Genomic DNA, 26,496 nt, shown 5'->3' on the forward strand with positions numbered 1-26,496 from the left:
CTTAGAAATAGTTTTGTTCAGATTAGGACGTTTAATTCATAGCTATTGCTTTTATTTTCTTTTTAGATCATTTGGCCCACTTCCTGTTTATAAAATCAAGAAATTTCTTGATTTTATAGGTGCAGTAATAAGCTTTGGATGGGATTCATGGGATTAAACTAAGAAAGATGGTTAATCTTATTTAGCTCTTAATTTAAGGAGGAGGGTAATTACATTTTCACATCTACTCAGGTTGTTTTGGATAGCTTTTTTTTAGCCTAATAAATGTATTTACTGTAGTTACTAATGACACTTAACATAATTAGGGAGAACAAAAAGAGAACAAAAAGATATTTCAGTACCTTTAAGTCCAGGACGTTCTTGTTCATTTGGCTCAGACACTAAGACAAAGACACTAAGACTTTTTTTTCCCTCTGTGCTCTCAGATCCACTACCTGATGATTTTAGCGGCTAACTGGGCGTACCTGAAGACCGCCGCCTCCACGCATGACTACCAAGACATCAAGACCAAGGACGACCAGGACCTGGAGGCCGAGGCGCGCTCCAAGGACGGCCAGAACTCCTCCTCCTACTCATAAGGACAAAGCGTCCTCTCTTGCCATTGCTCATCTTCTCCCCCAAATCTTAAACCCATCCCGCAACACCTAGCGCCCGCCAACCCCAAACTCCCCCTTCCTCCTCCCCACGACAAAACAAAACCACCTCGGTCATGTTCGACAGCCCCCCGGTCTCCTGATTCTCCATCCTCTTCCGTTTACCCAGAAGCGCTTTCCGCTCCGAGGCGCCAGCGCGCTCTCACCACCGGTAGGGGAAGAGGCTGGAGGGTCGGGAGGAGAGCGGCCAGGCCCCGGACGGAGGCGGCTGATTCAGAGCGGTGAAGGCTCGCCCCGTCGGGGGTCGAGCTCAGGTACGGTACATTGGTTTTCAAAGCGCCTCCTCCTCCTCTTCCTCCCTCCCTGTGCTTTTTGGGCGGCGGCTCGTGAACGTGGCCCGGCTGTGATGGCCTCGCGCCCTGAGCCAGCACAGCCTCTCGACACATAGCTCCTAACGACAACAAAAAAAGAAAAAAAAAACAGAATAAAAATCGAAAAACAATGTTCACTGTGTGCTTCAGCCACTGGGAAGCACCACAGCAACCAAGTTCCTCTGTTTTTTGGTGTTTTATATACATATATATATATATGAATATGAATATATTGTGTGAATGTGTGTGAATGTTCTTTTTTTTTTAAATACTCTGAAAAGTATGCCAGGTATTGTTATGATCTTTAAGAGTTTGGGCTCATAGATTCTTTTCTTTTTAGTTTTTCTTTCCCCACCACTTTGACTTTTTATTGCTATTGCTCCGAACATTGTTGCACTATTTAAAAATAAATTAAAATGGGGGAGAATAAAGTCCCTTGAGCAAGACAAACCCTTTCTTTCCCCCCTCCATTAGTAAATCCCTAAAAGAATGAAAAACCATGTAGTATCTCAAAGGATTTCTGTGCATTCGAGTAAGTATATTTAAGCGCTACTTTTCTTATAGGATCCGTTAACAGTTTATCTGCTTCCATGTCCTGGATTAAGATTACGTTTTCTCGCTGAGAGGTCATAAATATGGAACCAGTCCTCTCATCTGGCCGTGAAAGAATGCAAGGAGGCTCGCCAAATGTCTCTTTTTAAGACCATTTGAGTTTTTTTGTTTGTTTTTTTTGTTACATTCATCACCAGCTGAAATAAAAGTCAAAGGCGGCGCCCTCCACAATTACTGGCACAAGTGGTTAAAATGTCTACGTTTAATTTTTATTATTATGTAGTATATGGTGGCAGCATCATGCAATGGGGATGCCATTTCTAGTTATTACTTTGGCTGTACATGTGGGTAAGTTTAGGCGATTTCAGGACTAATTTAGCTAATGCAAACAGGAGTCTTGGTCAAATCCCATTTGACAAAATGGGACGGTGTCCAAACTGAGGGCCGTGGATCGTTTTAGGCACTTTCTGTGATTTTTTTTTTTTTGCGGTCCGCCAACTGAGAAGCAGACAGACACTTGCTTTTTGGCACTGAATTATTAAACATTAAATAAGAAATGTTAGATATAGCAAAAAAAAATCATATTTTTTGCCAATTGACTCTTAAAAATAGAGAATTTTTTTAGGCAAGCGTGCAAAACCCATTTTTATGTTTTTATTTTGCCCTTTTCTAGACTATTTTGTTTATGTTATGAAAATACTACATGTTCAGTTTATTATTCAGAAGGTAAATTGAATTTAAAAACTTGTTTTTGTTTTAAGTTAGTTTTTGACTGCGTGGGAAAAATGTCAGACACTTTAAAAGTAAAGTTAATTAGATTTTTTTTTTCATTTATTTTTAATAGAAACGTTAGAGATAATTGTCGGGTCAGTGATTTTGCAATTTTATTTTAATTTTTTTACATCTACGCTGTGAATGAATGATGCTCAAATGGACTTTTTCTAAAGAGTTTTATTTTTTATTTCTTTACAACCATAACAAGGCTGTCTCTAAGTGTGGAGGGCGCTGCAAATCTAGGTCTTAAAAAAAAAAGACACACACCTCAGGTATCAAACCAAATCCGACTCGTGTTTTATTTCCAAAACATTCACCATTTAAACTCCGACCTGATTACTGATCTTATCCTGTGTGAACTCAACCCACCAGTTCCTCCTTTCAGGGAACTAAATTCACCTGTAAATAGCAGAATAACCCCCCCCCCCCAAAAAAAAAAAAAAAAAAAAAAAAAAAAGATTGATCCACACCCCTTCCCACGCCCCCTAAACGGGGAGAACACAATCCATGTTATATTTCTGACATGCTCTTTTTTTTAATTTTTCTTTAACAAAATATATGTAAACGTACCCTTTGAGAAATGTGTTTAGCACTCGAATACTAGTTCTGCATTTGATATACTAATTGTAATGTAACATCTTCAATGATATGTCGTGAGAGGGACACAGTTCAGTCATGATTATATGATGGATTTGAGGTGATTGTGACGTATACATCTTAAAATGTGAAGAAAAAAATATGGGAATTATTATTTTTTATTATTATTATTCTCTATCCATTTTAGGCAGCTGGGTTCTCGTGGTTAAGTATTTTATGGAACATGTTTGTGCTTATTTTTAGCCAAATGCGTGACTAAAGTCACTTTTTTCTTTTCTTTTCTCTTTTCTCCTGTTTTTTTTWATGCCATGCCTCTCATACAAGCCACAAAGACTGTTTTGGATGTTTACACTGAATAAAACAAGTCAGGAATTTTCATACATTAATTTTATAACCAGATGTGTTTCAATAATCATGGCCTATATTCTATATTAATCATGACCGATTAGTTAACCCTTAAAAAAAAGAAGAAAAAAGTAGACAGAAGAAATTTTTTGAATTTTGATGAGATGAAGCATGTCAGTATCGTCCATGTGCGCAGCTGTCTATTCTGTATAAAAAAAAAGGACTATATTGCCATGTGTGTTATGTTGAATAAATATCCGTGCTTTGCCGCCAGGTTGATGTAAAAGGCAAAACTTCAATTTCCTATAAGCCGATGATGCGTGTCAGGGTGTTGTTGTTTCCTCGTTATTTGCATGAAGGAGACATGACTGTGTCTTTGCAGTTTTTTCAGGTGATGTGTAGTCATTTGTACTGACAACTATGGTAGGCGGTGTTTTGCCCCCTTCCTCCCTCCCCTCTCTCCGCCCCTGCTCTTTTTCTAAAGAAAAACTCCATTGTACTTTGATGGCATTGTAGTCCCTGTAGGTGTTTCATTCTGGTTTTTTCTTTTTCCTTTTTTTTTTTTAAGTTTGAAATAGTTCTATGACTCCTATATGGTGATTTTTGTAACCTTCTCTAGTAAAACCGATATTTTTTATTATCGTGACGACTGTGTATTTTGCCTCTTTCTTCGATCTGTGACTTTTACTGAAAGTTTACAAAGTGAAAACAGTCGAGGGCTACAAAATGTGTCTAAGGTTCACCGCAAAAAGAAAAGCAAAAGCCCGACTTACAAGAATCTAACTATTAATTAAATATAGGGCAGCTACTTTAACTCTGTTTCATAATGTATTCCCTGGATACATCTTATAATCTGAAATTAGCGAGAGACAAAGGTAGTCAGAGGCTTCTTATTAAATTAAATAACATTTCTGATAATATATTTATGAAACCACAAAGAATATTGAAAAATATATACAATGAACGCCAACTCGTTTTAATTATTGAATCCATTTTTTGTTGTTGTTTGGTATCAGGTAAGTCTTACATGGTCATTAGTTACAGATTATTGTCACTTTTTTTTACTTAGAAATAAAAGTTACAATTTGTCAAAAAAGTTGCACATCTATGAATTTCATTATTGATTCTGATTGTATTATGCTTTACATTGTGTGCTAGCAGCAAGTATATTGTTTTTAAATTCTATATATTTACTAACTTCTCTGTACATACACATTTAATGTTATATTTTCAAAAGAAGAATAAACATAGTCAATATTGTAAATTTCTTTATACAAATCAGTGTAAGAAAACTTTTTACATTAAAGAATGTATGAGTTATGCAGATTCCCACATTCTACTGAGCAGATTTGAACTTTTAGCCACAAAATTATCTTTACAGAAGGAATTACTGATATTAAATGTGGCTGATTGTTATCTTTGAAAAGTAAATGGAAGTTCAGAAATTTGACTTTATCAAAAAAGTGCCTTTTTAAAATTAACTACCTTACAAACTTACTGAGTTTGTTTTATTTTTTTGTTTGCTCTTACTTGCTACAAATTTATGCATTTATCTCGAATAGTTGTCTAATTCTATTTTTAGCTTAGACTAAAAGAATAGCTACACCTGCTGCTTTCATTTTTATTTAATAATAATTGGTATATAACAAAATTGACAGAAAACAACTCTTCCGGGGCGTTTTAGCTTAAAAAAGCAAAACGAGTCATTTGGTTTTATCGCTTTTCAAAATCTTTCCTACTGATAAATCTGTGGCTCAACTTGACCAAATCTCTCAATTACATAAATAAAATAAAGTAAAAATCTTTTGTTTAAAACTTTATCTATTAAAGCAAAAGAAAACTTACTTTTTAATCCTCGCGTTTTCTTCGTGTCCAGATGACGTCAGAGGTGACGTCATTCCGTCTAATTGCTSCCTCCTGTGACCAATCATTGTTTTCACCTGTCGATGTCCAGCGGATTTTATTTAAAATATCAAAAAAGTTACGAGGAAACACCTATTACAGTAAAACGGGGCGGGTTTTGTGACATAAAAGTCTTTAAATTGCTGAATGTTTAATTTAATGTAAGGCACGTCTGCTATATTTACCGCTCTTTATTGGCTAATCTTTAGTATTAGTCACCCTTGTTAAAAGTAACCGATTGTTTTCATGGTTCCTTTTAATTCTACAATGAAGCTTTACCATTTAGGTTGTGTGTGTTTCTGATAATGCAGTGATAAGGCTTTAAATCTTCCGATTTTCAACAGATTTTAACTTGGTTTGAACATGAACTTTGTAAAACAGTGGCGCAACCATGTGGACGAAAAGGGTACTGCACAAAAATAAAACGAAAATTACCTGAATTATTCTACAAATTTGTGTCAACTTCCCAGCACATTTAGAGTAAAAACTTAGGTTGTTCGGTTCATATTGGAGTATAATGTAGCTAAAACTCTCATACTTGAGAGATATGAAAGTTGTTTGCTTTATATTGGGCTATAATGTATCCAAAAAATCTCATACTTTAAAAGATAATTTCACTATGAGTTATTCAGAAATGAGAGCTCTGGGGTTCTATGCAGTTTTTTTTTTTTACCCCAATACAAAACAAGAATGATTATTTTAGGAGAGAATAAAACTAAATCCAGTGGGTGTGCAAGAGTTAACGTCAATCTGAGCACTACTTCTGCAATATGAGCACAAAATAATCTCAACTTCTGTTTTTGTAGGCATCAACATATTTTAATCACAGTTTTTTTTTTTGGTCTTTATTGCTTCCCTGATACAAACAAAACAGATAACCTCAGTATATGTGAACCAAACGTAGTGTAGTTTTGATTGTTGAGCTAAAACTTGACATTAAAATGTTGATCCAGGTTTAAGCATAAATAGTAGCATGCAGAGCTGTACAGTAGCATCAGTGAAAAGGCCCAACCAAAATCCCCGAAGTCCCTCAGATTAACAACAGCTGGGCTCAGGGCGAGGCTTCTTCTGCAGGTTCACTGTGTCGGTCTGAATCAGGTGATCGTCTCCATCTTCAGATGACAGAATGCGACGCACCGCCTCCTCAAAGGCCGACGCTACGTTTGTCGCGTCTTTGGCGCTCGTTTCGAAGTACGGGTGCCCTCCGTTTTCCCGGCACCACTTGCGGGCTTCCTCCCCAGACACCTGGCGCTCGGGGACGTCCAGTTTGTTGCCCAGCACCACGAACGGGAAGCTGTCGGGGTCCTTGACGTCGGCGTAGTAGGCGAACTCCTTCTTCCAGTTGGAGAGGTTCTGGAAGCTCTGTCCGTCGTCCAGACTGAAGGTGAGGAGGCAGCAGTCGGAGCCGCGGTAGAAGGGCGTGCGGAGGCTTCGGAAGCGCTCCTGTCCCGCCGTGTCCCAGATCTGCAGGGTGACCCGCCGCCCGTCCACCTCCAGCTCTCGGTTGAGGAACTCCACGCCTATCGTGTGGAAGAGGTGCGAGTTGAACTTGTTGGTGACGTAGCGGTTCATGAGGGATGACTTGCCAACGCCGCCGTCGCCCAGGAGGATGACCTTCAGCAGAGTGGACTTGGACATCCTGGCTGCAGTGGGGTTGGACACCAAGAGGCCAGACAGGAGTTCTGAAGACACCAGAACCAGAACCAGGAGTTGGACCTGAAGGGGAACAAGGCATCCAATTACCTTCACGTACAACCTAATAGCCAAATGTTCTACTACATACAACTGTATTTCACATGAACATTTAGGACTTCGTATTTACAAGTGAAGTAAGGCATTATCTAAAATGCATTAATTTAAAATAACATGTCTATTTACTTCTTTTATCATTTTACTTCAATAATTGCTTTTTTCTGTATCTTTCTGTATCAATAAGAAGATATTCCCAACTGTAAAGAAGTTTGGAAACCAAAGCAAAAGTACTCCTTAGTTTGTTCTGACTGATTTAATCTGCAAAAAAAAAAAAAAAARMAAAAAAAAAAAAAAAACAGCTTAGTATGTTTGACCTTCAACAGAAAGTTTAGATTAGGACAAACTGCTTTCACTGTATCGTCTACCATGTTACATTAACGGCTTACATGTTTCCTTTCACTCAACCAGACCAGATAATCCTATTAACAGTCCAGTTCTTACACTACGCCACACATATAAACTATGTGTAATAGGTTAGGCATGAAATAATCCGTGTGGTGCATCACATGAATGCTGATCACGAGTATTAAAAAAAAAAAAAAAACCTCAGCAGTGGGAAACTACTTCTTTCCTCTGAGCAGAACCTTTCAAGCAGAAACCTCTAAAGAAAAAAAAAAGACAGATCAGAACCGAAACATTTTACAAACGCCTGCATTAACTGTGGAAAACTAATCAAGTGGTTTTATGCAATCATTTAATTACTAAAGGTCGCTTAAGGACACAAAGACAGGATAAAAATCAATGAACAAGCTGAGGAGCAGATAACTTGTCATGATTAATTCAGTTTAAACCAGATAGAAAAAAATGTGAAAGAAAGAACTAAAATAAACATCCTTTGCCCTTTAGCATTTAAAGATTTTAATTATCACATAAAGATGCATTTAAGTCATTTAAACCAGCAGTTTTTGATCATAACAGTACAATAAGGCCATAAAACTCTAATATTATGATGGTAAAATATATACACCAAATCTAAAGTAACCCTGAAGACATTTTGAAAAACTAAATCTGTGTAAAAGGTCAAATTTGAGGTGCTAGCATAAGCTATGCTGCTTAACAAATCATTACTAAAACAGCTGGTATTTTACAAAGTGCTTTATCCAACTATATTAATGGAAAGTTGAATGGAAGGAAAAAGTGTTTTTACATGGGGTTAACAGGTCCAGTGTGAAGCTTCCAGTTGGTAATGTCTSTATATAACCCAACCAAAGAGATAAGCTGAAGGCCCATAAAGATGAAGCGTCACATGAACTGGCAGCGGAACGAATACCAGTGGGTAAATGATCTCTTTGTCTTGGAGCCTTGAAACCTGCTGCTGCTTCTGTCGTTTCCTCTAGAGACAGCAGCAGAAGCAGAAGTGTACGGCCACCCGCTCGGGAGTCATGTGCTTCTTTCAGCAGCTTCTGTGCGACATGACTGCCGTTACTAAACTGGGTGCGTGACTTTAATTAAACCCTGGTTAAACCCTCAAAATGCAACAAGTCAGGTTTCATTTTTAATCCCAGGGAAACTGCAGAGTAATGATTTACCCACCGGAGTCAAGGTTAAAGCTTAGCTTGCAGTTTCAAGAGAAGTGCCTCTGATTCGACATGTGATTGTTTTGAACTGTTTATGAGGAAGCAAGAATGCTGGTTAATGATTACACTTTAAATAACTTGGGTAAGTATTTGAGGTTGGAAATTCCTTGAAGCTTTGTTTGTTTGTTTGTTTGTTTGTTTGTTTGTTTGTTTGTTTGTTTGTTTGTTTGTTTGCACAGGTCAGCCCAAAGTTAAATGGGGCCCTATAAGTGGATGTTGATTTAAGAGCCACAAGCGCCACAATTTTTTATTCTTGCTTGAATGGTGAATTTTAAAAAAGAAAAAGATACGGTTTTATGGCTAACCAGTGAACCTGTGATGAAGTTAGCTGTAAGATTAAAACCGCAATTAGTTTATCAATTAAAAATACTTCTTTATATTTATTTTAAAATCGAGAGAGGATAAAAAAAAACATTACCAGGGCAATTTCACCACAGTATAAGCATTAATTTATTTAACAACCATTTAGAAATAATAACAAAAATAATAATAAAAATGCACAATACAATTTAAATGTTATGAAAAGTTGCCTCACTCTGAAAAGCAACTTGAAAGAAAACAAGGTCTGAAATCTGTATTACATGAAAATCTAAGTGCTCTTGGCTGCCCCCAGGTGGCCTGGCGGGACATACCCACAGACATAATTTGGTTTGCTTCAGACCGGCTGTGCGTACAGACAGTCAATTCATTTTTGTTCAAATTATGTGCTAAAATAAACTAAATCAAAACAAACAAATTATCACTTCAAAACTAACATGTTATTGCGAGGTAATATTTTTGCCACAAATAATAAAAGTAAAGAGACTGGAGTCCGTCCGACAATGGAAGCTTCGTCACGTTTACGACTTCACAGATTAAAACTTCAGGAAGTTTCCCATTTAAACAACAACACACAACATTTTCTTCCTCACTAGACGTACCTGTTCCTATGGGGGCTTATCGCAGGCTTCCAGCGGTTTGCATCCTCCCGTTTACCCCGGCAGAGCGCAGTTATCCAGCGCCGACATGGAGCTCCGTGTGTCCCCGCTGCTGTGAAGCGCAGGAGCAGCTGATGACGCTCATATGACCCTCTGATGGTCACGCCTGCCTCCTCCCTGATGCGGGAACTTAATCCGATACATGCGTGGCGTGGTTCACATTTTGTGGTGGGGGGGGAAAAAAAAAAATCTATAACAGTCATTTTGTAATTTTTCACAGTTATGATAAAAGCAGAAGTAAAATTACAATAATTTAGAAGCACAAGACACTTAAGTTTACTTCCAACTAGTTATAATATAACCTCACTTTCAGAGGGTCAAACCTGCTAGATTCAAAGTAAGTAATATGAATTCTAAAAATGTAGTTTTCTTTAAGTTCACCAGAGTATTCAACATACATATATGTATTTTTTTTTCTTCACAGCTGTTAAAACAACTGCTATTCACCTTAAATGCTCCAAATGCATGAAACCAATTTCTAAAGAATAAGCATCATGTTTATCATTAAAATATATGTGTAATGATGAAATAAAGAAATCACCCAAACAGTTTTTAAATGTTAATTTTATTTATGAAGGGAGGGGAAACATTTTTTTTTTGGAGGCTCATTTGTCTGATTCATTTTTCAAAATACAAGAGAACAAATATCAACTCATAAATTTGTCCGTACTTTTAAAAACAATTATTTTTCAGTAGCTTTGCAAACATTCAGTGAAGTAATTAAAAAAAGTTTGAAATGTATTTAGGCTTTAAAGTGAGACGCAACTCGTACATCACATTAAAAGTTTGGAAAATATCAGCTGAATCACTGCAAACCAATGTAAAGTGTTAAATACTACTTTCAGTTTTCCACGTGGTGATCTTTGAAAGATTTTGGCCACCATTCCCTATTTGATGCTTCTTGGAGTAATAACACGACAAGCCAGAGTGACTAAAGGATGAAATCCTTTTTTCAACAAAATAACTTAGAGATAATTCAAAAAGTAAACAGAGATGGTGGGCAGAGTAACCATAAAAATGGCAGGAATGGCGGCACATTCTCTGACACGAGTCGGTCCTGATCGTCCTCGGGGCTCGAATATCACACGTCTCATTCACTGGACTCAGTTTGCTGCAAATGAAAGGGCAATTGTGAGAGGCCAGAAGAATTTTTTGCTTCCATTTTTGTAAGGGATTGGCACAACCATTGTGACCCAGAGACATCATTTGCATATGTTCTTGTGGCAGCATCATGATGCGGGAATGGGGAAGCTGGTAAGACATGATGGGAAAATGGGTGGAGCTAAGCACATGACAATCCGAGAAGAAAAACCTGTTGCAAAAGACTTGAGATTGGGCCGGAGGTTCCCCTTCCAGGAGAACGGTTTAGATCACACGTTAGAATGGCCCAGTCAAAGTCCAGACTCAAGGAAGTATTGACAAAAAAGTCTTCCACTTTAAAATCATGTCAAATCAAATCACAACAAAAATACACTTAAGTATGTGGAATAAAGTAGATTATTTGGCTCTCTACCCAGGGCGTGCTGGACAATGGGATGTCACACAGCCAAATAAAAAATGATGTCATAACTTTTTGTAGATCGATACTGCTGTTTGAAAGTTTTCACAAAAATATGGTAAAAATATATATTTTTAACTAGTCATATAGTAATATACGAAAAATATTTCCTTGTTCATGTTTCTGATAAGTTACATAATCAGTTACTTTGGGCGCCATTCATAGAAGAATTTGACAAAATATGGAAAGTTCAAAGATGCATGAAGATTTCCTCGAGGCGTTTTAATTCACAAAGCTTACCAGGAAGCTGTTAGCAATAGCAGCCACTGTTCAGTATCTAAACCACTGATGGGCTATTAGGCCTGGAAGAGGCAGGAAATGAATCAGTAAGGAGGATATGATGACTGACTCTGTCTTGATTCCAGTTAGCAGTGACTCTGCTTTAGCAAAGATGAAGCAGCACTTTTTGGACTTTTAAACAAGCAGGCAACCTTGTTAAAACTTTATGCAGAAGTTAAAAGAAAAACAACTGATTTCTGCTTTCATGAACTTCCTCACCATATCATCACTAGATAGTCAGCGTGGCTTTTTGGATTCAGAGGCACACCCAGCCGCTGTGGTACCACTGCTGGCCACACCCACCGCAGGTAACGAAGGTCATCGCGTCCTCGTCAGGGCCGCCACGCCTCACCCACGCGGGCAAAAACAGGGCACCTCTGGACACTTGTGTCACCCTGCAGTCCGATCCTCCGCATCGTTTGCAGCGGACCTTCTGCGTCGGTGTACCCTCCAACCCTTGGGGAAGCTGCCTCTCGCTCACACCCCGGGATGAGTACTCCTCCCGAAGCTGGCGTAGCTCAGCATTRGCCATCTCCTCCRCAGACATTCGGGCAAAGGACTCTGGCGCCAGTGAGCTGCTCAGGAGACCCTGGCGTAGATGACCGTTTTTGGGATTCCTCAGGTTGGCCACCTTGCTCCTCACGCAGGCTTTGTATTTGAGGTGGTTGGCTTTGTGGAGACAGTGGATGTGCCGCTCAATGCTTTCCGCCAGCTCTGCTGCCTTGTCTCCATCGGGAGGTTCCGGGTGGAGGAGGGCAGCCAGCAGGAGCTGAACACATTTGTTTCTCACTGAGTCAGAAGAGGGAGACGTTGTCTCGCCTGTGGGAGTCTCACATTCCTGTCCTGATGCTCTCCCCTCCTTATTTCCACCTGTTTGTGCTGAATCTTTGGAAACTCCCCCATCCTCTGTTAGTCCTGAGGAAACAGCACGGGAGTTTGCCGAGTTTCCCCGCCTTTCACTACCGTACTGTCTCTTCCACCTTGACAGCAGACTCCTCGCCATTTTCCTCACGCTGCTCTCCCTGCAGGTTTTCAGGAGTTTATAAAGCACTTTGACTATGTCCGTCATTTCCAGCTGCTCTGGAGATATATCACGTTTATCAAGTTCCCCAAGCAGAGTTGAGATGCTCTCAAAGCTTTGCTCTGCAGCTAACTTCTCTAGCTGAAGAGCACAGTGGATCACTTCTTTTGTTTCCATTGCGTCTGTAGACACATGAAACTGAGAATGAAACAATACAAACGTTACATAGCAGCTCATCTCAACAGATCAGGCAGTAATATCTGTACAAAACCACAAATACTACATGTGGGGTTCCTCAAGGCTCCGTTCTCGCCTCCCCCTAACTATGATTAAAGACGATCACAACATCTCTTCACATTTGTGCCAGGATGTAAAAAGTATCCAAAATATAATAAAATTAACCATCATCCTACAAGGTGTTGCCACCATTTTGGCTTTTCCTGTCAAAACAGGATACAGAGAAACTGGCGGATGCTGTTATTTTCAGTAGGTTGGATTTGTTGTCGCGGTGTCTTTATAGGTGTTTGTAAAAATTAGACCGAAATGCTGCTGCCAGAGTCCCAACACCAACCAGGAAAATGGATCACATCCACCTTGAACGCCTTCCTGTTTACACGCGTTGAGATCTTAAACTTTCAGTTTATCTGAAAAGCACAGCAAAGAAATGCGGTTTTTTTTTTTACATTTACATTTTAATACTGTCTTTATTCAGCTAAAGCGTACATTTGACTATTACCTACTGAAGTTATTTATTCTCTATAATGTAATTCTATTGAATTGACTTCTCTTATTTAGAGGTAAACATTGAATTCAGGAATGTATAACTAGTGCTACACAAATATTGCGTTTTAAAATCTAGAAACAAAAACTATAAATCTCTTTGGAGGCATTTCTATGTTTTCTTTATACACTGACTAACAAATGTTTCGGTTATATTACCTGGCTTTCTTCATGGTTTGCTGCTTTTTCCTGTGAACCGTATTCCAGAAAACGTCTGTATGGGAGCAGCCATGTTGTGTCTGGAAAAACAAAACCCCAAAACATGTAACATTAATTTACCACTAGATGGAGCTGAAGGTTCACTTCACTTTAGCAATAAAGGTTGTTGTAGGATGAGTTGGTTAAATGCGTAGTTATGTGGATATTATGCTCACTGGACCAATTTGGWTTAAGCACACAGTCGTAAAGGAGTTTTTCATTGTTTGAACTGTAATTGTATCCCAACAAAACCTTGATGCCTTGTTTTCTTTTTGTTATTTGTCAAAATATGTGCTGAGAGATTAGAGCTTTTCCAAAGGGATTTACGTGTGTGTGTGTTCAGGTTCTTCCCACAGCCGGCTCAAAGGTTTCTGTTTACCTTCTGTGTTAGCAAAAACTCTGTAGGATTTGTCATGCTGCGGGGTGTGTGCAGACATCAACTAAAATAAAGTGACCAATAAAAAAAAGGAGATAATGTGCCATAATCTTTAAGGAAACAACCATAACCCCATTTACTCTGGATAAATACGACCATGAACCTTGGACCAAACGGTTGAATCCAGCATGTAGAAACACGCATCTGCCTTACACAAGCAGAAAACAGGCCTCGAGATAGGAATTCAAAAAGGTATCTCATAACAAGACGAGGCACGTCTTTAGGCCGTGGTGCAATAATATGTGATGAAACAGAAAGATGATTGAGTGTTTAGGATCCTCTGTGGCCTGAGATGTTTCTGTGCGAAGCGTTTGCACGTACTTGTACCTAAACTCTTAAGACTTTGAGTTTGATGAAATCTTATATTTGGGAATATAAAACAGAGGAGTCGGGCGGCCAAAAGGTAGGTGTTCAGTGATATGAAGGTAAAGGACAGCATGGAAACGAGCGGAAGATAAAAATCAAGTGTTGCAAAACATCCAGGTTTTATTGAGTTGGCCCAAACCCAAAAGCCTTCTGGGTAAAAAACCACAACTCATGTACCTCATTTCACATCATATCTGCAAAAGTAAGCCCAGAAAGACTTTAAAACTGCCATTCTGAGCGTGGATACCAACAGTTTGCAAGAAGCTAACGCACATTTAGAAGAAAAATGTTTAATTTGAAGTAAGGAAAGACTTGAGCTTCTGGCTGACTGCTCCTTATGTTCAGCTCTCATTTAGTGATTGAGGCTTGACTCCCCCATGCAACCCTGACCACTGTCTCACTCTGGCCAATCTATTTCTCTTCAGATAACAAGCCTTTTTTCCCTCTTGCACAAGAGACTAAATACCATAAATTTGCTTCTGTCGCTAATAGGCTAACAACTTCCCACATTTTTTGACTGCTTTTTGCATTCCAGACACTAATGCAGAGATGACTCATTGTTTGTCTGGAATTAATTGCACATTCAAGGCTAATGACAGTCCTGATAGAAATCAAATATCACCAAAGAGACATTTTAGGAAAGCAACTTCTTCGTTGTTTTACGATTTTTGATTAAACTAAGTTTTGCACTCAAGTGATGAAAAACGTTAGAGAAAAACTATTTGAGAAATCTGGAAATTTGCATGTAAGTTTGCAATGTAACATAGATGAGCTAAATGCCAAAAAGCACACACTTGCATTAGAAATACATAAACAGACCGACGTCACCCGTGTTAACTTTGAATTTAAAAATGTGTTTTCAGAATTCCTGTAGCTCCTTCCAGTGCCAGCGGAGGGCCTTGGGGGGAAAACCGGTCCAGCGTCTCTTTGGTTAATCACTCCGGGCCTCTCAAGTCTTCACCCAGCAGCCCTCAGAGATCCAAATGGAAGTCAGCGCTTCCAGGAAGCTTTTAGCAGCGTTAATGTTTACACTTCCAGACCCGAGAGCGCAYGCCRAGGTGCATYGTTACATCTTTGAGGCTTTAAGGGGATTTTGTCAACTTCTCAGTTTGTCTGRGGGCCTTAAACTTTACAGTTGACATGGGTGGGGTTCTTCAGCACCACATGTATGTATGATAAACTAAAGCAAACCGATTCAGCTGTTAAGCTCGACGTTCCTGCAGAATTTCATCCAAGCCAGACAAGACCGGAATTCTCAAAAAAAAAAAAACAGCACTCATGAGGCTCCTTGGATCTTACCGAGTAATTTCACTGTGGCCTGTTTGCACTTGTGCTTTCCTTATCTCGGGGAGTGGAATTTTACCAGCACGCCGCCGCCGTCGTGACCGCTCGCCAAGAGGTGGCGCTCTCTGCACTGCCAAGGATCCAGCAGAGTTGAATGAGGAAGTGCTGTATCACATCCTGCCTTTGTCTCCACCTCTTTGCTAGACCACGCCACATATGATGGDATGTACGCATGAACACACACACACACACACACACACACACACGCATACACACATATTACCCCACCCTGAGCTTGAGAAATCCAGGGGAGGAGGGAAGCTTTCTTGTTAAAGAGATCAGCTCCTTTATGAGTTGACAATCATGACATCTTGGCAAGTCCCTGCCAGCTGCCCCTACCCTCCAACCTGAACCCAACCCCCCAACCTACCCACCACACACACGCACGCACATACCGAGTGTACAAAAGAGCAGTGAAAAGATTTGCTGAGGCCATTTTTATACATTTAAATCCACGCGTTTAGTGTTCAAGCTGGRACTTTGTTGGATGAAAATGCAAACAACCAAAGTTCTTTCAACAGTTTAAAACAAGACAAACTTGTCTTTTGTTTTTAGCTAACATGTGGGGAGCAGGTTCTGCAGCTGCTTCCTGATTGTTATGATCAAGTGTCCAAAAATCTGTTTTGCAGTGACGTCCCTGACCTTTCAAAAGCACAATGGTAACCGATMTCACTTCTGGTTAAAGATAGTCAAACTATTGTTTGTGTTTACATCTACAGTAGATTTCAAGGTTTGTGAGGTTTTTTTTTTTTTTGCATGTGAAATTTTATTTTAGSAAGATCTGAAATGTTTTTATTAATGCAAATGCTGTAAAAAAAAAATGTTTTTTTAAAAAAGTGGCAGTATTTCTTATCATGCCATCTACTCAGAGGTGCAGGATGGTGCARGTTTTTCAAAAGCGCGCATGACAAAAACGAGAAGAAAAAAATCCTGTGGTTTTTAGTGCTGCAAATGCAAAATCAACCCCTGAGTTGGTTACTTAAATGCTTCTGACAGGGTGTGTGTGTTCGGAAGTGAGCGTGTGTGTCGTGGGGCTGCTTGGTTGGCTGTTGCCCTCCTGTCACACCCACCCGCCCCCGACCTTTAAGACCTTGACAGTGATCGCAGWCGACTGGAGTAGAAGGGGTTTTCTGCAGGATTCGCCTGTTTAGTCTGACACCCTGCAAGGTTTTTTGACGCTTCTCGACTTTTTTTTTTTTCTATGTTCGGGTAGTGGCGGGCAAGACGAAGTGTCATGAGCTTTTCAGATTCGCACTTATTAGCAACCCCGCTGCGCCTCGGGCTGGAAACGAGACTCCCCCAAAACACTAGAATGCAAAAAAGCAGCCACCATTAGTAATGTCCGCTGTGATGCCGCCCTTCTTCTGCAAGCTAAAGGTGTCTGAACTTAAACAAGTTGTTTTYCTGTGTATCTCTCTGTAGAATAACTTATCTGAAACATAAAATACAGAACATAAAGCTCTGAAAGAGGTGACGCTTCTTTAAATGTTCCCTCCTGAGTTGTCAGTGTCTCTCCTGATTTGTTTTCCCATGAAACCYTTCACACACACAGCGACCGGACGACTGCTCGGCCTTGTGGGAATTCCACCACCAGCATAGCCGCACGGGGGTAAATAATCACATCATCCGTTGGCTCACAGTCGTGACGCATCTGCAGGACATTTATCGCTCCACTGGAGTCAGAGATGAAGTCCTCAAGTGGAAACTGTGAGATTGATTACGCTCAAAGATGCACAGCGCCTACGTGCCACTTGGTGAGAGTTAGAAATCAAAACAGAAGAGAGAGTTTAGAGRAATCTTTAGTCCTACACAGTATCTAAAGGAGATCTTGCACTGTGTGGCCAAATTCAAAAAAGCAGAGCTGGGCTTTCAGTGACGRACACAGTCCACTGCATGGTCAACAAAGAGACAAAGGGATCAATCAGGTGGGAAYGAAAGCATAATCTGATTTCACTTCTTCTAGGAGCATCAAGAGGAAAACATCTTTTAGCTTAAGCCACGATCAATTTCCGTCTTCTGAACAACGCAAAGTGTAGACGTTCAGGTATCTCAGGGTTTTGTTCAGGAACRAAGAGAAAATGGAGGTGGATTGTGTGGATTGAACCGAAAGGTGAAGATCTCGACGTTATTAGTCGATTTACGTTCTTACAATCGTCTATGGTCGCAAGCTTTAGGTAGTAGCGTCATGCTCTTCTATGTTGTGGAGACAGACTGGAATAAAGTTGTTAATGTTGGACAGATTTCATGCTGGCTGCCTTAAGAGGAGATTTCAAACACATTTTCTAAACATGTGGTGACGAAACAGCAACATTCCATCTCGAAACGTCGGTGAAGCTTTTAGCAGTGACGTGTGTTTGTCAAAAGGCCAAAAGTGACGTTAGCCTAGCTTCTACCGAGCACTGATAAAAGGAAGAAGCAGTTYGGTCAAAACAGTTGGGGGGACKTAAAAAGAAGGAAGTAAACAAAAACGGCATGGAGAAGGTCAAGTCTCAAACATGGGTTTTGTTGTTCGAAAGCCTCCCGATGTGGTTCCATGTTGGCCGCTGATAAGCGAGAACTGTTGAAGGACATTTCCTGTCTGTGTTTACTGTTGGTGCTGCGATGCGGGGCAGCTATGTGTGTGTGTGTGTGTGTGCGTGTGTGTGTGTGTTTGCATGTTAAAAAGTTATGGTGAGGTGCAGAAAATAGAGGTCCGGATGCAGTTTCTTTTTAGACATGTAGGCTTCTGTGCAAAAATATCTGCACTCTTATAGTCAAATGTCAAGGTTTTTCATCACTCGCACATTTTTGCATCAAACTACAATAGCCTGAGGGAATGAAAAAAAAAAAGCTATCCAATCCAAATTGGCCCTATTTGGAAAAGTAGTAGAGTTTTTTTTTTTTGGAATAGACTTGAATCTTTACTTTGACTATAGCAATGAAACATTGTATAACAAAATTTTGGGTGCATTTCTCCATGTAAAAACGTCTCATACTTCATACTTCTATTGCACTCGATAAGAAGTTAACTTTAAACTAAAATAAACATAAAAATAGACGAGGCCAAATTGACCTCTAAGYAGCGTTTCAGCATTTCCCATTTCTACATTYGGTAAGTGAAACCGAACTCAACCTAAGAAAAAAAAAAGGTTATCAATAGCAGTAAATTCATGTGGGTTGAGATTATCTGATAATAATAATTTGCTTGACAATCTGAAACACTGAAGTAGGAACAACAAAGTAGAAGGAAGGGCATTTTCCACAGGACTGTGTACCAACACAAGCTCCCTGTTATCAATGAGTACCAAGATAAGAGTAGATTGTCTGGAGGACTGGTGCCAGGTTTGTAAAATGACTAGTTTTATCCACTATGACCCACTTCTAAGGTGTGAGGATATCTTTGTCCATGTTCGATATGCCAATCTGACGTAAGGAGAAGGCTGCAATGCTTTTTGCCTTATAAGAAGAAGACAGAGTTTGCATGAGGTTTTTTTTTTTTTGTCCCAAAGCAGAACGAAAGTGAAGAGGTACTTTCCATTTGAAGCCCTCTGCCTCTGTGGTAATTTCCRCTGACTGATTGAGTTCAAATTCCAGATATCCCACAGTTAAAATTCATGGGCCTGCGGTGAGCACGGACAGGACTCCTTAGAACTCCACTACCTTTCTGTTTTCCACCCCCCTCTCCCTCCATCTTTCCTTTGTCCTTCATTTCCTGCTMCTCGTCTCCTTCGGCTCCCCCACGTTGYTGCCTCGTCTCGCCCAGCCCCCTCCCCTCTTTGCCAATTTACCAAACGCATTCCTCTCCTCCCCTCCCCTCTTCTTACATCCTCCATTTCTCCTCTCGGCGCCTGCTCTCCGCTTCAGCCGTCTTCGATGGAAGCTCGGCCTTAATCTCAATAGTCAAGTTAAAGGTGCTGAGAGGGTGAAAAAAGACGAGGGAGGCGAAGCCGTGAAAGAAGAGGGAACGCACGCTTGTGTTCGTGTGTGTGCTCCTACAGATTCCTGATTGGTCATGTGGCAAAAACATCAACAGCCCAACAGAGAGCAGGAGGGACCACATGTCTCCTCCGGTCTCTGGGTAATCAATAAAGGAATGCAACACCTTGGGTTTCTCTAGTTCCCTCACGTATTTCAACCATAAGAGGAGATAAAGTGGGAATCGATGATGGAGATGTTGCTCTACGTTCATGTTAGATTYGTCGTTTAAACTCTTCAGATTAAGCCGTTTATAGGGACATCTGGGTTTTATTCGTAGACATGTTGCCCTTTTCACGAATGGATGATCAAATTCGGTGCGAGACATATGCGATGRGGAGCCCCATTTATTCGTGCATTTTTCGCCAAATTGTTTGCAGAGAAATTGTCTGTTTCCTTTAACAAATCTAAAAAAAAAAAAAGGCAGTTTGAGAAGCTGGAATTATGCTCCTTCACATGCTATTTGATAGTGTTTGCAAATTAGCCAATCCAGGAACACAATCATTTTCCTTGGCGCTGATTGACTTTACCYCAAAAAAGCAGCAATACGGAAGATTGAAGATATTAGCTTCTCTGTTACTCCTAAGATGGTTCACAGTTTGCATATTATTCCATATTACAGAATATTTGGTGTTTGAACTATTACAACAAGCAGTTCTAAGTTATTTTTAGAGCAGGGTATGAAGCATTTGTGCATCTCAGCCATTAGCAGGTGGTAGTGGCCCCTTGTATCGTCATATTGTGAGTTAATCACCCAAGACCAAATTTTTGTCACTTCCTGTTGGGTCTAARCCTCAAGTAACAATGGGTTATGGTTATAATAATGYAGAAAAACACAATTAGGAGAAAAAWAAYAWTTTTTTATTTGAGTGCTATTATCATGCTTGTTGACACCAGACACTGTTGGGTGATTTTGTGTATCACCGAACCAATTTGTTTCTGAATGGYTTTTGCAGTTGGATCAGGTAAAAACTGTCCRATAGCTATGTAYGCGCAAGCACCAAAGAGGCAATCTAGCACGTAATYGTTTGGCATTATGTGCCAAACGATTATGTACTCATGTATAGTCAGTCAACAACACTTGTTGATCTATTTTGGTCATGATTTGCTACATTTGGCTCAGAGCCACGCTGACAGAGAACAGCCAGTAAAACGAGTCTGAACATGTTTACCKTCACGTCTCAGAGGGACTTTTGCATATTTTTCTAAATTTGATTTTAACTGTCAAGTTCAATTCTCTKTAGCAAGTCGCAAGGAAACATTCAAAATCAAGGAACACGTCAACTTAAATAACCTTTACAGGTTGCTTAACCTATAAAGGTTGGTATAAGGGGTTGCTTATACCCCTGAACATATTTAATCATGTATGCGYGCCCTTTGGATTTCTGCTGATTTTGCTTTTATTTATACTTCAGATCAGATCAAAACAAAATGCAGAATTTCAAAAATTATTTCATTGATTCAAACCAACCATGGCAAATTATAATTTAACAGTGACCAAAATGTAGAGTTTTTTTTTTTTGGTTGTTTTTTTGTTTTTTGTTTTAATTCCACCAGACTGACTCAGACATGAAAAACTGCTTTACTGGAACCTGTCTGACAACAGGAAGTAGGCCAAACAATATGTTTATTTTGATTRTAGAGKAAAAGAGGAGGGCCTCAAAGACCTGAAAATTCAAGAAGAGACAAGAAAAAAAAAAGATTGACATCTTCAGGCATTCAAAGCGATGACTAAGGCTTTGGGATTCCAACCAAACATTCTTGAACCGTACAAGAAGCGTCCATCCTACCAAAGAACTAAAGCTCTGCAGCTACCAAAATGAAACGCCCTTTTCACTTTTATCAAAATGTGTCTTGATCATCTCCAAACTCATTGGGAATATATCCTCTGGACTGATGGGACAAAAACTGAGCTGTTTGGAAGATGTGTGTCTCCTCCCATCTAGAGCAGAAACTGACAGGATTTCAGAATCATCACGCTGAACGAAAAGCAGGTCAATGACACAAAGCAAACCAGCAGCTTCCCCTCCGGACAGCTTGAAAATGCCTTGGATAAACCTCAAACAAGTCTCCGGTATGACTAAATTGGACACAGCACCGCGCCACTGCAGATGGCTAACTTTTGCAGCGTGGTAGGAAGTGGAAGTGGTCACTCAGATGTATTGTGGGGATTAAAGTCCTTCCTACACACTGAAGACAGAGTCTTGCTCTTTGAGCCCCCCCACTGTGTGCTTTGAACTGAGACCCTTTTTAGCTGATTTGAGGTAAACCGCAACTCACTTCCTGTCATTGAGCCAACACGTTGTCTCATTTCAAATGGGGAACTTAAAAAGCAAGAAAAACACCCAACTCTGTGCCACCTCACAGTTTTTGAGGAAGTATGCAGTGAACAGGAAGTTGCCACGCAGCCTCTCAGTCGACGAGAACCGAGAGCCAGAGTTTTAGCTAAGCCAAACCAATCGTCCACCCGACTGGTTGAAAGTATCGAAAACATTTATTGGTTCTTGACCCAGCAACCCAAGAGTTGCTGCAGGCCTTTTTTTTTTTCTCGACCAAATGCCCATTTTAGGCCGCCGTTGACACAAAAACAAAAGAAGTGCGTAAGTCCTATACTGACGGTCTGTGAAACAAAGCAGCTGTGGCCAAGGGTGAATAAAAAAACGGGGGGGGAGCATCTCGTCCATGTGGTACAAAGGTTCACAATCTGGCTGCTCTGACTGAGTTACATAACGGCGAACATGTGAAGAGAAAAAGGCAAAAGAGGGGTAGATAGAGGTGAGGGAAGAGAGAAGGGGTGAAGGAGGGAAAATAACAAGATGATGTAACGCGTTTCATAGTAAGGGAAGGAGAACGGGGCTGCGAGCTTCACGTTTTTTTCCTCCTCTGTCATTCTCTCAGTGCGATGAGGAGAGCGACAGCTGAAAACGTTAGGCCTCGGATTTCAGCACACGTTGCCTTATTTGGCATCCCAGGAAAGAGAGGTGGAGGGTTGGGGGTTGGAGGAAGGAAGGAGGCGATGAGGACCAAAATTCCACATCAGGTTTTTATCAAACCAAGACTGACRCAGAGTCAGCAGCAGCCACTCAAATTCCTGAAAGCTCAACGATATCCGAAGGCCGTCGGAGTCCAGTTTTGAGCTGTCTCTCTTCCCGTAGAAGGCCTCTGTGTGTGAATGCGTGTGTGTGTGTGTGTGTAGAATTAGTGTGCGGACCTCAAAGCACAAACAGTTAATTTTGACACGTAAAGGCACATTCAGCTGCTCACATCTGACAAAGCAACCAACAGGAAGTCGAACAGACACTTCCTTGTCTCCGCCGCACTTTTTGCAGCAATAGCTGCCCCCGCTGTTATCAAGCCTGGGGGGGTCGCACTTCCTGCCTTTCTGCAAACTTGAATTCGCTCACAGAAGGATGCTGGGTATAGAATGATGAAGCTACGATAAGCCCCGCCTTCCTCCATTTTTTATTTATTTATTTTTTTGGTCTTTTTTTGTCCCCGCCCACTTGTTTCAGCAGCAGGAAGTCAGCTCTCCCACTTCCTCCTCACTCAGGAGCAAATGCAGAAGTGTGGAGTCTTTGCGTCGGGGGAAAGGTCGCTCTTGGTTCTCCATCTGCAGCTCCTCTTCGTCCTCTTCCTCTTTGAAAGAGAAAACGTCAACTGCAGGACCATTTTATTGCCAAGTGAAAAGTGGCAAAAACATTACAGTTTATACTTTCAACAAACTGAGGAAGCTTCGGAGCAACGTCCTTGTAGAAGATGCTAAATCTGCTCCAAATCTTTTAGCAAAGATTTTGCTCTTTGCTAAAAGAGCAAAATCTATGCAAACTGGCACCAAAGGGTCCAGTTTGTATAGATTTTCAATYGGCTACACTGACTTGTTAAAAGCACCCGAAAGTTTTTAGAAAGTTCCAGTTGTAAAACCGCTAAAGTTTTTTTTTTTCTTTGAACATATGGCGCATAGAGAAACCCAGAACACCACATGTTGCTGCAAACTGCAGGCCAGCTGGCTGAAAAAAATCCATTGCATTTTATTTTTTTGGCTTCCAATAAAGATTCATTGAGCTGTTTGGAAATATTCCTACTATTGTCGATCAGGCGACGCTCTTTTCGAGTCCAACAGCAGAGTGCCTGACTAATTATTTTTCTACCATAACCTTAGTTTACTTGTATTAACATATAGACAGGAGAAATCCACTGACGTCTGCACAATGAGCACTTGAAAACTGCTACTAAGTAAAATTTATTTTAAATCTTTGTCTTAATACTTTGATACCATGGATACCAATTGAATTTGGGAGCTTAACCCATCATCTTTAGGCATCTAAAAGAGCAAAAATGATTCCAACAAGATGTCACATATGTCAGTAGAACTCATAAATTTGACCCAGAACAAGAAGAACGTTTAATTTAAATCTCTTGGCCCTGCAGAGGACAGTGAGGGCAGGAGAGAGGGTAACTTTAGAGCCATTCCAGGAACAGAGCTCTGGACATCCTCTCCATGAACCTTTTGAACTGCTGCCATGAGACAAACAGAACCGCAACATGGAAAGCAGAACCAAGCAGGCGTTCTGTTGTGTCCCACCAAACAAAAGCAGCTCACACTGCAGGGCGAATAGCAACGTTTGTGTGCCAGAATTTTCACCAACGTCCTTGTCTTAATAATCACAACATTCCTCATAGATGCCTGAAACAATGGCCGGCCTCTCTGCCCAACGCAGTGATCCTACGGTTAATGGACAGAGCGGCGGGCGGGCGGGGGGAGAAAAAGCCCCGACCGGTGTGGCAGCACGCTGTCCTTGGACTGGGCAGGTTATCTGGATGGTTTCAGTGTAACAGAGGAAAGAGGCAGCCCACATTCTTCACAGCTGACATCATGCGTGAAGGCCGCTTTTGCCCTGTTTGTACACCAAAAAGTCAAAATCCGAGGTGGATACTGGGCCGTTGTTCACCTGAAATTTAGCATGAAAATATGTTAAAAAAAAAATTTAAATTGTCTTTAGAAAATTATGTAATTTCTGGTGGACACCCAAACCTTTATTTCCACTTAAAATGTGTCCAAACTAGCAACTCTTACTACTGTTGAAGTGCGAGGAGGAACACTTTATTTGAAGGGGTGTGCATAAGACTGACATGACACTGTCATAAACATGACATAACACCTGTCATGAACATGAACAAGTCTTTATGAATGGGTATGACTGTTGTAATGAAGTGTCATTCAATAAATGACACTTTTAATGCAAAGTTGCTCTAAAAGTTGCACTGAAAGTCCATTAAAAATCCCAACTTTGCATTAAATTGTCATTATTAACAAAATCAAGCAATGTTGGTACTTTTAATGCAACTTTTAGAGCAACTTTGCATTAAAAGTGTCATTATTTACCAAATGACATTTCATGACAACTGTCACAAACATTCATAAAGACTTCGTTATGTTCATGACTGGTGTTATGTCATGTTTATGACAGTGTCATGCCAGTCTTATGCACACCCCTTCAAATAAAGTGTTACCGAAACTTTTTCATTCAAGGAAAGGCCAGACTTAATATCACCTCTAAAAACAACATGAAAGCTGAAGTAGAACTGGAACTAAAACAACCCATGATAATCCATCCCAAATGTGAGGGTCTGGGCCAAGTCAAAGCCCAGATCGTGATCTCAAACGTACTTCCTCAAATACCAGCTTAATCCATAAGTTGTCATTTTTTCTCAGAGGTTTGCAAAAAAAAAAAAGTCAGTATGCAGACATTTCTTATCCAAAGAGTGAATTTTTTTATTAGGATGTTCTATTTTTTTGCAAAAAATACCAGTAGAGATCTTTTTTTTTTTTTTTTGGTGAAACTAGTGTTTATTTTGTTCCCTGCCTACCATCTGGGATAGACGCTCACCTTATCTTATCACACTGGAACGGAGAGTTGAGGCCAGATTAAGAAATTCCTGCCCTGAAAATGGCAGCCAGTCCATCCTCCTCCAAATATGGCTGTACGCTGCAAGTCGCAGAAAAGCAAAGTCGAGGTGGGAGCTGTGGATTCGAGAGTGTGCGTGCGTGAGCGCGCGCGCATCAGTTCCGCGTGAGCGAATGAGGAATGTTCTTCTGTTTTCCACCAGCCCCGCAAGAAAAGACCTCTGACCCCAGGTGGGCTCATGGAGATCAGGCAGCTCGGACTTTGAAAAGCGTTCAGAGCACCCGCTGCGCAGCTTGTTCCCACTCACAAAGATTGTCTTCGTGCAGGCGGACAGGGAAGTCTCATGCATATGGATTTTTACTCTTTTCCTTTACCTGACACAGTTAATTCATCATCCAGATATTGACACACACACTGTTACACGGACGGACACACACTAAGCCAGGGCTGCTAATGAGCAGCAACGTCCACAGATCAGTGAAAGAGGACAGCAGATGTCGCAGCAGGGAGCCTTCCCATTGGTTGGCTGTTGTCTGCAGCCAGCAGTACCCCCCCCCAAACACACACACACACACACACACACACACATGCACACCACTAATCAGACAATAACATGACTGGCTTTTCCCGCCATGGGTGAGTTAATAGTGTACAATGAGGGACAGTGACAAAGAACGAGGTCATCTTTTACATCAGCATGTATGAATAACTGGATCTTATGCTAAATACGTCCCCTAGCCAGTAACCCTGTCGTTACTGGCTAACTTGACAATTTTCAGATGCTAAAAGATTGTTCATGTTTATAAATGTCCCAAAATATTAATACAACTCATGCAATTTGAACCTGTAAGTTTTAAATTAAGTGCAATATTTGCAAAACACACATTCATTAAAAAAAAAACGAAATAGAAAAAGAAAAAAAAACCTTTGGCTGCCCCTCACACCCACAAGAAATAACGCCCTGGGCTACAGCCCCTGCAAGCCATTTTTGATGTTTTTTGTTTTGTTTGTTTATTRCTTCATGATTAAAATKAATAAAAACTGTAACAACAACAAAAATGAATTAATTAAAGGAAATCAACAGTCYTTCAGGTGAAATTTCTGGGCAAACTTCAAAGAATTTTTGATTCAGGTCAAATGGGCGGCTGCCCAGGGCGGCATTATAAATGGGGACGTAAAAACAACTGTCAAATAAAATCCATTTGTCAACCAAG

General features: G+C 40.4%; 3 protein-coding genes across 10 annotated transcripts in view; 1 reads left to right on the plus strand and 2 right to left on the minus strand.

Moving 5' to 3' along the window:
- Positions 1-3,878, plus strand: part of LOC103474773 (neuronal membrane glycoprotein M6-b-like) — a 38,423-nt gene extending 34,545 nt beyond the window's left edge. For both annotated transcript variants that reach the window (XM_008426001.2, XM_008425993.2), the window contains exon 7: positions 426-3,878. In XM_008426001.2, the coding sequence (XP_008424223.1) occupies positions 426-578 (153 nt within the window). In that variant the 3' untranslated portion in view covers positions 579-3,878. The remainder of the gene's footprint in view (positions 1-425) is intronic.
- An 856-nt stretch (positions 3,879-4,734) lies between these two features.
- LOC103474752 (ras-related protein Rab-9A-like) lies at positions 4,735-9,593 on the minus strand. Its single transcript, XM_008425946.2, has 2 exons — positions 9,384-9,593; positions 4,735-6,850 (listed from the first exon to the last, which is right to left on the minus strand). The coding sequence occupies exon 2, from the start codon at positions 6,770-6,772 to the stop codon at positions 6,170-6,172; it is 603 nt and encodes a 200-aa protein (XP_008424168.1). The 5' UTR covers positions 6,773-6,850; positions 9,384-9,593; the 3' UTR covers positions 4,735-6,169.
- A 527-nt stretch (positions 9,594-10,120) lies between these two features.
- Positions 10,121-26,496, minus strand: part of tceanc (transcription elongation factor A N-terminal and central domain containing) — a 31,374-nt gene continuing 14,998 nt past the window's right edge. For 2 of the 7 annotated variants that reach the window (XM_008425898.2, XM_008425884.2), the window contains exons 2-3: positions 13,238-13,317; positions 10,121-12,496 (exon numbers count right to left, since the gene is read on the minus strand). In XM_008425898.2, the coding sequence (XP_008424120.1) occupies positions 11,534-12,475 (942 nt within the window). In that variant the 5' untranslated portion in view covers positions 12,476-12,496; positions 13,238-13,317 and the 3' untranslated portion in view covers positions 10,121-11,533. Of the gene's footprint in view, positions 12,497-12,869; positions 12,943-13,237; positions 13,318-15,377; positions 15,476-26,496 lie in introns of those variants that run through there. The other 5 variants (XM_008425931.2, XM_008425925.2, XM_008425907.2 and 2 more) reach the window with 5 other exon arrangements.

The sequence above is a fragment of the Poecilia reticulata genome, linkage group LG2, assembly GCF_000633615.1.
Source record: "Poecilia reticulata strain Guanapo linkage group LG2, Guppy_female_1.0+MT, whole genome shotgun sequence".
Lineage (NCBI taxonomy): Eukaryota > Metazoa > Chordata > Actinopteri > Cyprinodontiformes > Poeciliidae > Poecilia > Poecilia reticulata.